General features: G+C 38.6%; 2 protein-coding genes across 5 annotated transcripts; both read right to left on the bottom strand.

Moving 5' to 3' along the window:
• Positions 1 to 1184: 1184 nt before the first annotated feature.
• Positions 1185 to 16024, bottom strand: LOC121909765 (olfactory receptor 1-like). 4 transcript variants are annotated; one of them, XM_042430436.1, is made up of 3 exons: positions 15781 to 16024; positions 13612 to 13704; positions 1185 to 3060 (listed from the first exon to the last, which is right to left on the bottom strand). In XM_042430436.1, exon 3 carries the CDS (start codon positions 3042 to 3044, stop codon positions 2037 to 2039), a length of 1008 nt encoding a protein of 335 aa, XP_042286370.1. In that variant the 5' UTR covers positions 3045 to 3060; positions 13612 to 13704; positions 15781 to 16024; the 3' UTR covers positions 1185 to 2036. The 4 variants fall into 4 exon arrangements, with proteins under 4 accessions (XP_042286370.1, XP_042286373.1, XP_042286372.1 ...); XM_042430439.1 differs by lacking the exon at positions 15781 to 16024 and adding an exon at positions 15485 to 15771 and having other exon boundaries at positions 1185 to 2254; XM_042430438.1 differs by lacking the exon at positions 15781 to 16024 and adding an exon at positions 15485 to 15771 and having other exon boundaries at positions 1185 to 2275.
• On the bottom strand, positions 5745 to 7982 carry LOC121909768 (olfactory receptor 1-like). Its single transcript, XM_042430443.1, has one exon. The coding sequence runs from the start codon at positions 7497 to 7499 to the stop codon at positions 6534 to 6536; it is 966 nt and encodes a 321-aa protein (XP_042286377.1). The 5' UTR covers positions 7500 to 7982; the 3' UTR covers positions 5745 to 6533.
• Positions 16025 to 16469: the final 445 nt, after the last annotated feature.

A 16469-nucleotide genomic window follows, 5' to 3' on the forward strand; every position in this document is an offset into this window, starting at 1 on the left:
ACCATTGTGTATAGGCGTAGCTGCTGCTATTTCACAGTGTTTTCAGTTCACTTAAGTTAATTGTAACAACTTTTGGTCGCCTAAAAAATGTCTTGTCCAGCGTTGGTGACATTTGGTTTTAATAAAAGACCCACCAATGAGTTGGATGATCAGTTTTTCTGGTGAGAACATTTTGTTTTAACGGTTTTAGGCCTGTTTTTTGCTAGGGAAAATTAGCATTAGCCTTATCACTGTTAACCATAGATTGTAAATGCACCGTGCTAACCAAGCTAGCAGCTAGCGCTATTGTTAGCACCACCTTGTTGTCCAAATATGGTCACTTCTAGCTCCAAAAATCAAACATGGCGACGGCCAAATCCAAGATGGCGATGGTCAAATCGCTACACTCGAGGCTTCAAAATGGCAGTTTGCAAACCAATGTGTGAAGTCATGGTGACTACATCCATATTTTTTTACAGTTTATGCTCTGGCTATGTTAGAATAATAACACTGAGTTATAGAGTGAGGTATTGCTACTAATGATAACTACAAACAATGGTATTAGTATCATTTTCTATCTTCTGGAATTGATTTGGTATCTATTTGTCTATAGTATCTATGTATTGATTCATGTGACATCCCTGATTTTATCCATTTGGTAATGTGGTAAGGCAGTGGTTATCATGTTGTTTAAAAGAATGGTTTCCAAGCTTGGATCTTCAGACCACCAGGGGTGCTTGAGAGGGCTGCAGGAGGTTCCCAGCAAAAGGACGAATAGATTAATTTCACTTACATTACACTAACTTCCAGATAATGTATCTTCTTAGAGGAGATTTTTTCAGACAGAATCCTATCAAACATGGGTCTGTGGTCTATTGTGCATCTGTTTTGGAGGTCTTCGACATGAAAAAGTTTGAGATTGCCTGCTTTCTCAGAATCCCAACAGCGCTGGATTTTTCTAGCTTCGATTTATGTCCATTTTTCACTTTTTGCTCCTCTGTGAAGCGGGGCCAAAAGTTATATTATGTCATGTCGTGTCTTTCTATATGGAACACTCAGAATTTGTAAATCTGAACCCATGATTTGAAAGTTTTTGTTGTTTAATAAATTAAATTCTGAATGAATGTTTTACAAATTACAGCTTTGATTCTTTCATAAATTTAATAAATAAGTAAGTAACTAAATAGTTATAATAGTATGCATATTTCTAATATTTTTGTTCTTGTTCAACACAGGCCATTTCGGTAAAGGCATTACATATATGACAATTGAATAGAAAGAATTTTGTCTTACTTTTGTACAGCACTTTGTAGGTGGGATGTTTTACTGGCGTCATTAAGGTCTTTGATAATGATCAAACATGTTAATTAATAAACATGCAATGTTTATTAATTAACAGTTTTGGACAGGTTTAGATCTGTTGATTGAGATTGACCGGATGTACCCTGTGATAGAGGTATAATTTCAGTGTAGTATCTACAATGAGCGTATGATTGAAAGGTTTACTATATATATTGAATTGGAAAAAATGTTAGGGTCAGGGCATTGAAGCCGCCCTATAGAACCGGGGGAAGTGCCCTCAACCAACAGAGTGGGCCTCCTCCAGAGATAGCCTTTTAAACAGTCATCTTGGAGTACTTTCAAACCTCCAACACCTATTTGTACCCACACATTTTCGTTGTAATCCAGCTGGCAGGCATTCCTGACTAAATAGGCCCAAATTAGAGTGCTTCAACAACAGCTGGTGATTATAGAAGCCAAACGTGTAGATTTTGGGAACCCGTTCGATACGTAGGTCTGAGGTAGAGGACAGCCATCTGCCGATGCCTTATCCAAATCAGCAGGGGAACACATCAGCAGAAACCATTACAATTGAAATCCATGATTTAATTTTGCAAGGGAGATCATAAAGTCATATGGATACAGGAACAGGAAAATACATTCAATGACAGGATACCAGATAATAGCCATTTTAATAGTAAAATTGTAGTACTTATTACTGACATCTTATGAGTAAAGAGTTACAAATCACAAATATTCTATTGCCACCTACTGTGTCAGTACAGCACTGATAAAGAGTTCACCTTTCTGGATGAGGTTGTGTTGCTAAGCCTATTTCTCTTGAAAACTTTCTTTATAGAGTTCAGCACCTCTTCTGTCTTTAAAGAGTACACAATGGGATTGAGCAAAGCTGGTATGGTGTGCGTCAACGAGGAGTTTATGATCCTGGCGTTAGGATGGATGTTGGAGGCCACTGCAGCTATGTTGGTGCCCACTATTGGTAGGAAGAAAATAGCTACAAGGATCAGGTGAGACGTACAAGTTTTCAAAGCTTTGAGTCGCTCCTCTCCTGATGCAATCCTGCTCAGTGCTATGGCAATGCAAACATATGTGACTCCTATTAGTATAAGAGGTATACAGAGGACTATAATGAAAGCAACATATGCCATTATGTTATTTAAAGAATTGTCATTACAGGCCAGACGATATACTGGTCCATGATCACAGTAAAAGCTCTTTATCACCAAAGATCTACAGAAAGACAGGCGATCAATAAGCCCAACAGTAAATGCTACAAGACTCAATAAAGAAACCCACACAAACAGCAGCATTGCAGTAATAGCTGGTTTAGACACAATACTATGGTACCTTAAAGGAAAGCAAATTGCTATAAATCTGTCATATGCCATAGTGACAAGTGTCCATGATTGTACACTTCCAAAGAATAAAACAAAGAACATATAACTCAAGCAAGCCTCATAGACAATGTACCTCTTATCAAACAAAAATGTGTCCAAAAGTTTTGGAATAAGAGCAGTGCTGCCACACAAATCTGTCACAGCCAGGTTGGACACAATCATGTATTTAGGAGTATGAAGAGTCTCAACCAGGTAGATAACTGAGAGGAGAAGAACATTACCAAGAACAGTCATGACATAAACAAAACACAGGAAGACATAGTAATACTTAACATGAGGGATGTTAGAAAATCCACTGATATAGAATTTTGCAGGGCGAACAAACGTGTCATTAAATGTGGTGGCAGCTTTCTCCTCAGGGCTCATTATGGATATCTGTTTCCTTAGATGTAAAAAGAAAAAATACAATAATAAAGGATGACACATTTTACTTGTTTGATAAATACTGCTGTACTTGAACTCACCTCAGACGATATGAAGAGTATGGTGCACTAAAGTGAGTTGTACTGTGAGAGACTTGTTATTTATACTTTGGCGGCTTTGTCACATGGACATGAATTGGATATCCATGCACTTCAGAGTTTCATAGTTATGTCATTGTTTTGCTGATGCAATTGACTCTGTTATCTATTGTCAACAGGACTTTAATTGATCATGTTTTGACAAGAATCAGTAAAGTGATGAGACAATGATAGTAAAGGAATAATACAATTAATACATAAAAAATATGGCTTTGTGAAAGTGTGTTCGGTCATACGCAGAGGACAATAATCCAGTATGTTTCAGAGCTTTAAGAAACTAGTATTTAGAAGGACCAAAATATCACTTTTAAGAAACAGAAGAGAAGGGGATCTTAATAGTTATGAATGAATGAGCGTCACCTTTTTAAATTTTAATTTTTAAACAAATGAAACACACTGGCGAGATGATAAAGCTACACATGTTCTACTGTCCACAGGTGATCTGAACTCACTGAGGCTGAAAGTCTGGTGCACTCGTACCATGGCTGTAATTAAGGCTAGATATCGGCACTGATCCCCTGTTCAATTCACAAAGTCCAGAATCAATCAATTTTGTATCTTAATAGTTATGAGTGAATGAACGTTATCTTTTAAAATTTTACTCATACAAATTGAGCCAAACAGAGGTTTCACCAACTTTATCATCAATCTGGGTCAAAAATCCAGCTTGGCTTAGTGGTTCACTGGACCTGATCTTCATAATGCCATGCCACCTAAAAGAAGTTCCAACAACAGTCCAGAGGAGACTATCTTCATGGCTCAGGTGCATGAATTACTTGAGCAGCAAAGGACTTCTATAAAACTCTTCTTGAACAACAGGAGAAAAAATTCAAATCCTGTGTTGAACAAAAAAGACAACAAAAGAGCTGGGGAGCTGCTGGGAAGTCCATGACCTCAGGGTTAGTCTGGAATTCACTTAAAGGGAATTTCATGACTTTAAAAACTATTGCAAGACGTAGGGTGATACCTACAAAGAGACCAATGATGTGGAAACAGTCTGCAAAAGTCTTATCTCACTCAATGTTAAAACTGATTATATAGAAGGTCAGTCTAGATGAAACAATATTATCACTGATGGCATTAATTAATCAGTCAGTGAAAAACGGTCTGATTCTGAGGACAAAGTGAAGAAGCTGCTGTCAGAGAAGCTACAGATAGACCACCGCAAAATTGAGTTGGAGCAGACTCACAGGACTAGAAAGCTTTTTCCATCCTCCACCAGGCCAAGGCCCATTGTTGTCAAGTTTCTGCATTATAAGGACAAACTGGAGGTCCTCAGCAAAGCCAAAGCCCTGAAAGCCACGGACATTTTCATAAATGAGGAACTTCTTCACGCCATGAGGGCTGCCAGGAAGAAGGATGAGACTGCCTACCTACAGTATGACAAAGTCATTGTGCACCCATCATCCCAGAAACCTGCACTGAGGCCTAGGCAGAACAATGCTATGCCTCTGACTTCTGAACATTAGACACGATACACACACAATCACATACACACATATTCACACATACAGTATCACCTAGTAATTCCAATATGCATCTCAGTATACTGGTCTACCAATGAACATTTCCATGCCCATATGGCCTACAGCTCTCTTTTCTTATCACTGTCACAACATCGTCTCAAATCCAACTGTTTATTGTGCTTGCTGTAAAAAGTGTTACCACCTGAGATGCACACCTATCAGTGAATATGAAATGAATGAATGGAGCTCTTGGACTTGCTCTAAGTGTGTCTCCATATTTCCTTATCATGACATTGGCGATGATGGCTTAGTTGTTGATATAAATTGTGATTATAGGACGACAACTGCTTCAAATCATATGTTTTTCAATCCTTTTGATTCAAGCCAATATGGTGACACTAAATTTAAGGAGCCTTTTGGTGCTGATTCAAAAATGTTTAGCTCTTTAACTTCTGAGTCTTTATCCTGTGATTATCTCAGTATTAATAGTTTTAATAGTCTACTACTTGATATGCCAAAGCTCCAAAGCTCCAATCTAAGCAGTTCTCAACTTTTCATTTAAACATTTGTAGTCTTACCAAAAATCATGATCTAGCTACTTTGTCACTTTTTGTCTTCATTAAATTATGAATTCTCATTCATAGCATTTTCAGAAACTTGGTTGACTGATGAGTCAATATCTCTCTATGGCATCCAAAATTATCATGCTCTGTATCATTGTAGGATAGCAAGAAGTGGTGGAGGTGTATCTAAACTTAAGATAAGGAAAAGTAAGGAAATTTTTGTTTGGTAGATTATTTCTTTGTTGTAACAATGCTTCTTGGCAATAAATCTTATACCGTTGGAAAGCCTGTTTATTTCCCTTTTAAATGGTGCCACATTTGTAAGGAACATGCATTTGAGGGATGAGCAGCAGAGCTGAGTATGTGGGTTGCGCCCATGAAAAACATGCCAAATCTTCTCTGCTAATGCCAAACAGCTTATTCTGCCATTGACTCTTGTTTGGTGTTTGGTGGATTAGATGATTGAAGTTTGAAGAAACAAGACATATTGGCAATTTAACAATTTATTCATTTAACAAACAGGAGCCTCCGTAGCATGTGGAATGAACCATACACAGCCACAACAGCTTGGCACCTCCTAAGTACCCTAAATCTGACCCCAACAATGTAGATATCAACCTCACTCATCAACCACTCAACCTAATAAACACATCAAAACATTTCGGCAATTTAGCTTTTTTTATCTTACAAAATCTAAAAAAAAATCAAACATGGGGATAAAAACAGAGCAGATCAACTCACAGTTCTAGTAACTTCACAGTTAAATTCTTCCAGCGAAGAAATGTCAGTATGTCTCTGAATGACAGGAGGGATTTGATGTGAAGCAGTGTTGAGTTTGCAAAAACAGTATATTAATACAGACAAGAGAAGCACACAAGAAAACAAGGAGGCTCTCTTTCTGTTCTTTCCAAAATGCAACTATAAGACATTAAATTCATTCAAAATTATTTTAAGATGTAGCGAGTACACTCAACCATGGTACAGAAAAACATTAAACATTTCATCACAATAAATCCTTCCTGTCTAATCATTAATTTAGGAAATACAAACATCAGCTTCTTTGTATGTTTCAGATTTTGTACTAAACGATGATTATGAAAAGAAAAGCAATTTTCAGATATACAGTGGACTTCATTAAGACAACATATGCAGAGACATAATGAATTCTTTCTGAACACATTTGTGGGATGTTTGTTTGTGGAGTATCTTGTATTTACAATAGTCTTTAGTATTTTACTTTAACGTACATAATGCCCTAAACACAAGACCAAAAATATACACAAATGGTCATAGTATGATTACTTTCTACACAGTAATTTTGGATTGCCTTCTGATTTTCAATATTTTTTTTACAGATTCTTTGATTTGTTGTGTTTGCAGAACATAAACGACTGGATTCAACATGGGAGGAAAGACAGAGGACAATGACAGGTTTATGATCCTGGCATTTGTATTAATTTTTGAACTCATAGTAAATGTGATTAGTATTGGCAGAAAATAGATTGCCACTAATGAAAGATGAGCTGTGCAGGTTTTAAAGGCTTTCACTCTTTCATTGTTTGTGGCTACTTTAGACAGTGCATGGCCAATAAATGAATAACTTACCAAGATAAATGTCAGTGGAAGCCAAAGAAGAAGAAATGGAAACAAACCGGCAATGGCAACGTTTGGAGTTACATCATTGCAGGCAAGTTTGTATATCTGGCCATGGTCACAGAAATAGCTTTTAACAACCACAGACCTACAATAGGAAAGTCTTGTAAGAAGGCCAACTGCAATAAGTACAGCAATAATGACAAAGACCCAAACAGAGGCAATTAAATTTAACATGAACCTCTTGGTTATCTTTGTTTGGTAGTGTAGTGGGTAAGTGATAGCCACCAGTCTGTCATAGCAAAGTATAACCAGATTAAGAGACTGCATTGAAAGGCAGGTGTAGCAGAAAAAAAGCATTACCAAGCAGCTGTAGTAAGGAACGTAGTGGTGGTTAAACAGAAAGATGTCAAGAACCTTCGGCACCAAAGCCGAGCTACCAAACAAGTCCACAAACGCCAGGTTAAAAACTGCAGCATATTTTGGAGTTCTCAGATTATGATCCAAGATTATTACAGCCATCACAATTGTGTTTCCCAGCACTGCAATGATATAAACAAAAAAGAGAAAGATATAATAATATTTTATATTAGGTATGCCGGTAAATCCACTTATTATGAAATATGCAGGTCGCACAAAAGTGATGTTTTTCCCAAAAGCTGAGTTGAAAAACTCCATTTATTTTTTTTTGTTGAGTTTATGCTGTCCAAAGCACAATACTTAATGTAGAGAACAGTACTGCACATCAGCACGGAGGTGAGCTCTTCACTCTCTCTGTCTGATGATGAGAGGCGTTAACTTTATGGCAGTCCTTTGTGTGCATGTCAGGATCTGATCCCTTGAGTCTACTGTGTGTAAGCATCAGATAAAAAAAACATTTTCGATCCAATGAATTTATTTCATTTATGCAATCTACTCACAGGATTCTGAGAAAGCTTTCTAGTGGAAGTCTATGGAGCATCTATGTTTGTATAGTTTTTATTGCATTTGACAACATGACATGACATGTTGGCAAAAACATGACAACAATGGGGGTCTATAGCACAGAGGAATAAGCTTTATCAGGCTTTGGCTACACAAGCAATACTTGATACTCTGATAATTTTGACACCATTGACCAGCACATCCTATTACAGAGACTGGAACATTTAATTGGCATTAAAGGAACTGAATTAAGCTAGTTTAAATCCTATTTATCAGATTGAGTTCAGTTAATGAAACTCCAAGCATGCCTTAACCTGCAATTTTCCTCAACTAAATTCAGACAAAACAGAAGTTATTGTGCTTTGCCCTAAACACCTAGAAACACATTATACTCTAGAGGGCACTGCGCTGGCCGCCAGCACCACCGTAAAGAATCTGGGAGTTATCTTTGATCAGGATATGTCCTTTAACTCCCACATAAAACAAATTTCAAGGACTGCCTTTTTTCACTTACATAATATTGCAAAAAGGCAGGTCCATCAACTAGGGAGGCCCATCCTGTCTCAAACAGATGCAGAGAAACTAGTCCACACATTTGTTACTTCTAGGCTGGATTATTGCAATTCCTTATTATCAGGCTGCTCTAACAAGTCTCTAAAGACTCTCCAGCTGGTCCAGAATGCAGCTGCACATGTACTGACAAAAACTAGAAAAAAAGATGATATTTCTCCCATTTTAGCTTCTCTGCACTGGCTTACTGTAAAATCCAGAATAGAATTTAAAATCCTTCTCCTCACCTACAAAGCCATTAAAGGTCAGGCACCATCATATCTTAAAGAGTTCATAGTACCCTATTACCCTATTATTACATCCCTACAGTCTCCAAAAGTAGAATGGGAGGCCAAGCCTTCAGCTATCAGGCCCCTCTCCTGTGGAACCATCTTCCAGATTAAGTCCGGGGGGCAGACACCCTCTCTACGTTTAAGAGTAGGCTTAAAACTTTCCTTTTTGATAAAGTAGTTAGGGCTAGCCAGTTATGCTGCTATAGGCCTAGACTGCCGGAGGACTTCCCGTGATGCACTGAGCTCCTCTCTTCTCCTCCTCCTCTTCATCAGTGTGTATTCATATACCATTAATGCATGTTATTAACTCAGCTTCTTCCTCAGAGTTTTTGTGTTTTCTCGTCTCACAGGAAACTCCCAAGTCCGAGGGATTGAGGCATCCTGTGGATGTCTGCCTTGACACCTTCTCCAGCTATTATTGCTATTATTATTACTAGTCATATCTCTATTATTATTATTGTTGTTATTGTTATTATTGTTGTTATTATGCATAAAGTAACAGTGGCAGAGCAGAAAGGGCAAAACTGTGTCGCAAGTGCACACTGCAGCTTTGTGCATGCTTATCTAGAGTCATCTAGAGCTCACCTTTAGATAACAAGCAAGCATTTAGGAGCATTTTGGGTTCATTTACTTAATAATTAGCTTTTCGAAGACAAAGTTGAAGTTTTTTGTGAATAATATGCACTCTGACCGATGTAAGCATAATAGAGGACAGAAATCCAGCATTGGTACACCAGCCGGCCAACCAACAAACACTGTTACTTTACTAAACTTCCAGCCAACTCTGCTTAGGCAAAGAGTTTACCATTTACTGTATATTGAAAGTTATCATGCACTAACTTAAACGGCAGTGAAAGAGAGTACCTTTTTGAGAACTCCAGGTTACCTTGAACATCTCTGCTCAAGACTCTATACCAAAGTGGAATAAGGCTGTAACAGAGAAGAAGCAATAGCTGTGCCAACCAGCCCACTAAAATCACAACATACAGCCCTGTCAGTTAGATCTATAATGACCACATCCTATTGCAGATGCAGGTGCTCTGAACCATCAGGACTATGTGTTTGAAAAAAGAGTTGTTGGCAGCGGTCAAGTGCATTTTCACTGGGCATGTGTGTTGGACTCCACCTAGACTGTCCTTTGTCACTGATTATGTATGTGATTTTCATGGACGTAAACTCAAGGCACAACTGAGGAAATGAGGGTGTCCAGCATGGTGGCCTTAGGACTGCATCTCTTCTCTTTCCATATGATGAGTTTCTGTTGATTTTGTCAGACTATTACCTCCAGCACACAAAGTGGCAATGTGCAGTCCAATGTAGGTCATGGTTACTTGGAAAAGTCCCCAAGTGACATTGTTCAAGTATCTTGTTTATGTATGAGATTATGATGTATCACGAGATTGATGGGTAATTTTGTGGTGTCTGGAGGATGTTTTACTGGACCATCATGGTACACTGGGAGCTAAGCCTAAAGATTTAACACTTCAACCTTTAATTTATAATCATAGATTGTTCATGCATCTAATCATACATTTTATACATAAAATACTGCATGTCCGAGTAGCAAGTTCACATCTGAACTATTCTTTACTCCCTAGTTGAAAGCTGGAACAACTAATGAGGGTGTTAATGAGTTGTTTGTTGACACTGCTCTTGCAGGATGATGACACATCCTGAACAGTTAGGTAAACACCTTGTCCCAAACTACAAGGGACAGTCGGTAGAAAGAGGGGGTTATGTTAGAAGACAGAAAGAATTACATCACCTCATAAAGTCAAAAACTTTCCATGACTTTGATTATTTCAATATGAAACTAGCAAGCAAGACATTTTAGCAGAAAGCTCACATTCAATGCTTTTACATGCACTTAAGTAACCAGGTACACTCTGTATTCTGCATACATTTAAGCAGATTTCTTAAATGTCATGAACAGCAAACCTGGTTACTATAATTGGGGTAGGGGATTAGAGAAACCTGGTCTCCCCAGCTAGATTTGTCCTGATGAAAGCAGCTTCCTTTGTCATGTATACGCGCAATTGGGTTTCTAATCAGCTTTTTACTGTACATGACAAAGACTTCGGACAAGAAAAGTAAAAGTGTAAAAGTCTGATTTCTGCACTATCAGCCTGGTCCAACACACACACACACACCTAAAAAGAAAGAAGCTTGATTTGCTGGTGGAGGGGGAAAAAGTCCTTGTGGGCTTGTCGTGTTGAGTAGAATTTTGGTAAACTTTGACCCATGAATTTGCACCATTGACTAAAAGCAAACTGTCTTGACAGTGCTGACCTTGGAGCCCATTAATGCAGACAGCTTTACTGTCCCTCTTCAATAACCTTTTATTGAACAAAGTCATATGCACCGGTAAACAGAATGCTAGGGAGAAATTAACAGGACAAGAGAGAGAGCAAGGTACTGTGACTGCCTAGCAGTTAGCTCTCCAGCTACGGCAGTTCACCTTTTTCACCCCTTTTTCACATGGACAAGTGAATGTCACTTTGTGGTGTGACCGCAGCTTAACTTCTGCCTTGGAGAGAGCGCGTTCCAAATTCCTGTGATACATACATTCACAATTCATATTAATTTAATTTGTCTCTGTGAGCTCTGCTTAAAAAATACCAGCGCCTACTCTAGAGACTATTAATGCTGCAGGGACATGAGACCTCTAAACTCACACTAATGCAATATTATCTGCAGGGATCTGTCATTAAGGTAGTGTCACCAAATTAATGAAATTAGCTCTCTGGGTATATTACAGGTGTTTAGATTCTCCCAAAGAGAGATTTCCTCTGAAAATAAATAACAAGGAGGACAAAATGATAGATCATGCATCCACTGACTCAGGCCTGCAGGGATCAATGCTATCCTACATTCTGCAAAAAAAAGCTCACAAATTGGCCTCTTGAGAGAATCAACCACCTTTCCATTTGACTTAACATTATGATGACCTTTTTATGTTTTATATTATGTATATAATCTCAAAGAGAACCACTGCAACCTGGTGTTCCTGCTATGTCCAGTAGGGCTGCAACTAATAATTATTCTCATTATATTTGTGTTATTTTTTGCAAGAAATCAATTGATTGTTTCTTCTACAAGATGTCAGAAAACAAGGACATTGACTGCCTTTATATTTATATGAGATAATATGAGATAAAGGATTTGTAAATCAACACTCTTCAAGCTGGTACCTACAAATGTAGGACATTTTTATTTTATAATTTACTCAAAACAGTTATTTAGTTATCAAAATTGCTGCAAATTACTTTTCTGCCAACCGCCCACTTAATCAACTCATTTTCGCTCTTGTGTACAACATACATTAGCATTACTTTTTGTAATAGACACAGTGTAAGTAGTATTACTAGCTGTAGATGCAGTATACATAGGAGGAGTAGTAATACATCTAGTAGTCATTTAAGTTGTAACAGTACTATTGTTCCTTGTAGTTGCAGTAATAGTTTGGGTAATCAAATTATAGAAATAGTATTACTATTACTTGCAGTCACAGTAGTAGTAATAATACTAGTAGTAGAGGTAGTAGTCATATAGTCACAGTAATATAGTTGTAGTAGAAGTTATAGCAGCAGTAGAGGAAGCAGTAGTAGTTCCGGTAGTAGAAGTAGTGGTAGTGTAATAGTACTAGTAGTAGTAGTAATAGCAGTAGATGTGGTAGTGGTATTGGGTTATATTATAATCCCCATCTTTTGACCTAGGTTGCATGAACACCTTCACAAGTAAACTAAATTGACCATCACAGATTGTAGAGTTAACTTGATCTTACTTTTCCTTCATTACAAACAGGTCTGTCAACTCTCTTGCGGGCTGACCCAGGGGAATCCCACCACATCGCCACTGTACCTTCTCATTTGCGCTCAGGAGAGACCTGAGGCTGCTTCCCACAGGATAACAGTCTTCCTTAAACCTGTTATGACCAAACTGACTAATTGATCCTGAGAGGTTTCAGGCTCCCTCATCCCATACAGATACACACAAAGACACAAATATTTATCACACAGATGGTGCAGCTTATTATTGTTCAAATATACTTTTGTTTTTGTAAGTCTAACAATAGATATACAGGACTTTCCACCTGACTTCTTGGCGCGGGGCCCTTGTGTTGCAAAGGATCTCAATTAACATCTAAAAAGAAATTTAACTGTAAGAAGAAAGTTGGTAGCTTGAAGCAGGCTTGCACAAAAGTGTTTATTTACACAAACACTCCTTAATAAATCATTAAAAAAAAAAGAAAAGCTTTTCAAAAACTGGAATTTAAGTTTTTCCCCACAGATGTAGTGGAATGGCAGTAGGTCAATAACTACATGAATGAGCTAAAATATTGCTTAGGATAGACCAATGATGTCATAAGTACCTGTTATCACACAGAGTGTTAAACAATGAGAAAAGAAGAAAAAACTAAATGGATTATGGGTTCTGTTGGCAAAAAACACCCTGATGAGCACCCTTGTTGAAACATGCATGCATAATGCAGCATGGATCAAGCCCTCAAGCGACACAAGATTTCATTTTGAATTTCTAAAATCACCTGCATGGTTAATTCCTTTATATCACAGTCTGGTGCGACTCATTTAAGGACAGTATCTGTTTGTTTAATAGTATTTTTTTGTTGACCTTCTCTAATCGTGTACCTGAAGCTGGTGGTATTTATGTAAAATGGTGGAGTTTAAGTTTTTATGAATCTTAATGAATCTTAACGTTGCGTTAACTCACATTTCACATTTTAATCAGCCTTTCTGCACAGCCAATACAGTCCGTTTCTACACTCACACTGTGCAGATCGATCGACCAGTCACAATGGGTGCTCACACTGATTGAAAACATGGAACCCCCTAATGAGTTTTGTCCTTTCCAATTACAATAAAGTTTAATTTAAACAAAAGAAAGGTAGCATTTCTTTGTGCATTCTACTTTGAATGAGATGTAGCAGATTTTTCCTCTAAATTGTCACAAAGCTTAGAGTATAGGTTTGAAATGACTGAAGCCTATTTTGACTTTACACTCACTGCTGATATTTGCTTCAGGAGGGCCCTCGGTCACAGTGATCGTTCCAGTTTCCCATTCTCGCCCTGCAGACTTTTGCCAAGCTGAGCCGCCCCCTGTAAGAAATGTGGAACAAAATCCATTCAAGTTAAGCAATAGACAATGTGATGCATCAGTGAGTCTGTTTAAGTGAACATTATCCAGAGTTGCAGTTTTTCAAGATGAAATTCCCTGTTTGTGTTTTATGATGACTGAGCACCACGCAATACTGCGATGTTGGAGGTCTCAGCTCACCCTGACTGAATGTTTGACAACACAGCTTGACCTTTAGTTACTTCAGCATGTTGGTCTGACTCTAAATTTATAGTAAAGCGTGGGCATTCAGTTTACGGTAAGTCAATACCCTGCTGTTAAATTCATCTGTTCAAGATGTAGTAAATTTTTTCTCCAACTGCTGACAGATACACAGTCACAGTTCAGTATATCACTAGCTTACCGTATAAAGTGTTAGTGCTGAAGTGCAAGCAAAAAGTTGTTGACTTTCACATCCAGCAGACACAGAGCAACATTAGCATCTCCCTTAGGTCTGGTTTGGTCTCACCAACTCTTGGAAAGAGACATCTTGTCTTAAGTTTTCTAGATTCTCCACATATTCACCAGCCACTTGATAATTTTGACTGTCTGTTGTTTGTTGCTGAGGAGGTAGCATGCCATTTACAAGCTTTTTTGCTGAAAATAGTTTCTACAGAAAACACGTGGCTCTCTTCTCTCATTATACAGAATAGTTACTTTCAATGTCGACATGAAAAATATTACTGTAATGAATGCAGATAAACTGATTAATAAATTTCCACCAGACCAGGAATGTGGCTAAACTACATGAGTGGATAGGAGGGGGGCTCTGTTGAGCAAATGGTCTCCTAATTCAGCACACTAAAAAAAGATTAACACTACAAATACATAAAACAAGCATAAACCCATAGAATAAGTCAAGGGTACAATTAAGGTAAACGCATGCAAAGTAGGAGGAGGCACTTGCTAACACGGTCGTCCCCGTCGCCTCAGGCCCCTAAGTAGCCAGGCTGAGGGGAGGAAGGGTCTTCCTAGTGACACTGGCAGGTATTGGCACCACAGTGGTAGCCTGTGGCACCTCAGTGGCAGCCTGTGGCACCACAGTGACAACCTGTGATACCACAGTGGTGGCCTGTGGCACCTCAGTGACAACTTGTGGCACCTCAGTGGCAGCATGTGGCACCTCAGCCTGGCCACTGAGGTGCCACAGGCTGCCTCTGAGGTGTCACAAGCTGCCAGTACCACTAGGAGGATCACTGCCTTGCTGAAGTTTGTTGCGTTTTCAGACTAGTGTTCTGCAGCGTGGTAATGGCAGCCTGTGGCACCTCAGAGGCAGCCTGTGACACCTCAGTGGCCAGGCTGAGGTGCCACATGCTGCCACTGAGGTGCCACAAGTTGTCACTGAGGTGCCACAGGCCACCACTGTGGTATCACAGGTTGTCACTGTGGTGCCACAGACTGCCACTGAGGTGCCAATACCTGCCAGTGTCACTAGGAGGACCCTTCTTCTCTCACAAACTTAGCAAAACAAACCAGCAGCGTCATAAAACATCCCCTACAACATAACGTTACTTGGACCAGGGATTTAATAGGGACACCCAGCAGCAGCAGAACAGGAGGACCAGCACTTCCTGAGGCATTTATTCCCTGGTTGGGTTTATCGTGCCAGTTGAAAGAAATGGCACACTGCAGGGTATTTTAACGTGCCGGTGACTATCATGGGTAGCTCAATCACCAAACACCTGGTTAAGAGCTCTCTGGTGATTGACAAAGCTAGCGAAATTTAGCCTCGTTATATTTCCCCAAACACTGGCATTTTCTCACCTTTGTGCCTCTGCTCTCTAGAGTTGCTGATAACAGGCATTCCTCCGCTATGTATAAAGTTATAAAGTTTCATATACCGTTTGCTCGTTTAGCTAATTGATCTCCTGCCCAACGGTCATAAAGATTTTCGTTACTACGGTAACCATGGAGACGGTAACCACCTGTCTTTTTGGCTTCCCCATCATGTCACTACTGAATTACACCTTATTTCTTCTCCAGTAAAGACACTGCGACAGAATTCCCTTAACCTTATTAAATGAAATTTCATACTGTGAATACTTGCCTTACTCACGTACCTTATACAGTAAATACACATGGGAGCAGGTGGCCATTTATCAGAGCTTTTTTGCTGGAAACAATTGCTACAGAAAACCACCTTAATCAGCTGATAAAACCAAAACAATCGGACAAGAGATGCTAGAAAGCTCTGTAGAGCTGCAGAATTGGGTGTTAATTCTCTATACGACTCAGATTGTCCAATACAATGGAAAATGCATAGACATTTCCTCCAATTTCATTGGTTGGTTCACCAACAATGAGTGTCAGTCAATTTATTACCAACAGGTGTACCAAGTGGCCACCTGTACTCAGAGGCGTCCTCAGATTTGCCTCATAGAACATCTCACATGGCCCCTTCCCAACATTAAATCCCATATGTTTAACAACCAAACACAAAATTATACACATATATATACATATATACAATATATTCACAGAACTATATACAGATTATACAAGCAAACAGTTATTAATGTGGATCATAAAGGCAGTTCCAAAGAATGATTTCCAACCACTATAGAAAAAAAAAATCTACATAATGAAATAAACATCTGAGAATGATACAATGAAAATATCAAAGTAAACATCATGAGTCATTGTAATATTTTTAACTGATACTGGATTTTTGAGGCTGATGCTGATATTTGTGAGTAAAAAAAATGACATGAACAATCAATATAGATTTGGATCTCTTAGATTTGTTTTG

This window comes from Thunnus maccoyii, chromosome 13 (genome assembly GCF_910596095.1).
Source record: "Thunnus maccoyii chromosome 13, fThuMac1.1, whole genome shotgun sequence".
NCBI lineage: Eukaryota > Metazoa > Chordata > Actinopteri > Scombriformes > Scombridae > Thunnus > Thunnus maccoyii.

Coding starts and splice junctions, on each gene's coding strand:
- LOC121909765 (XM_042430436.1), bottom strand. CDS start 3,044: ATGAGCCCTGAGGAGAAAGCTGCCACCACATTTAATGACACGTTTGTT.
- LOC121909768 (XM_042430443.1), bottom strand. CDS start 7,499: ATGGAGTTTTTCAACTCAGCTTTTGGGAAAAACATCACTTTTGTGCGA.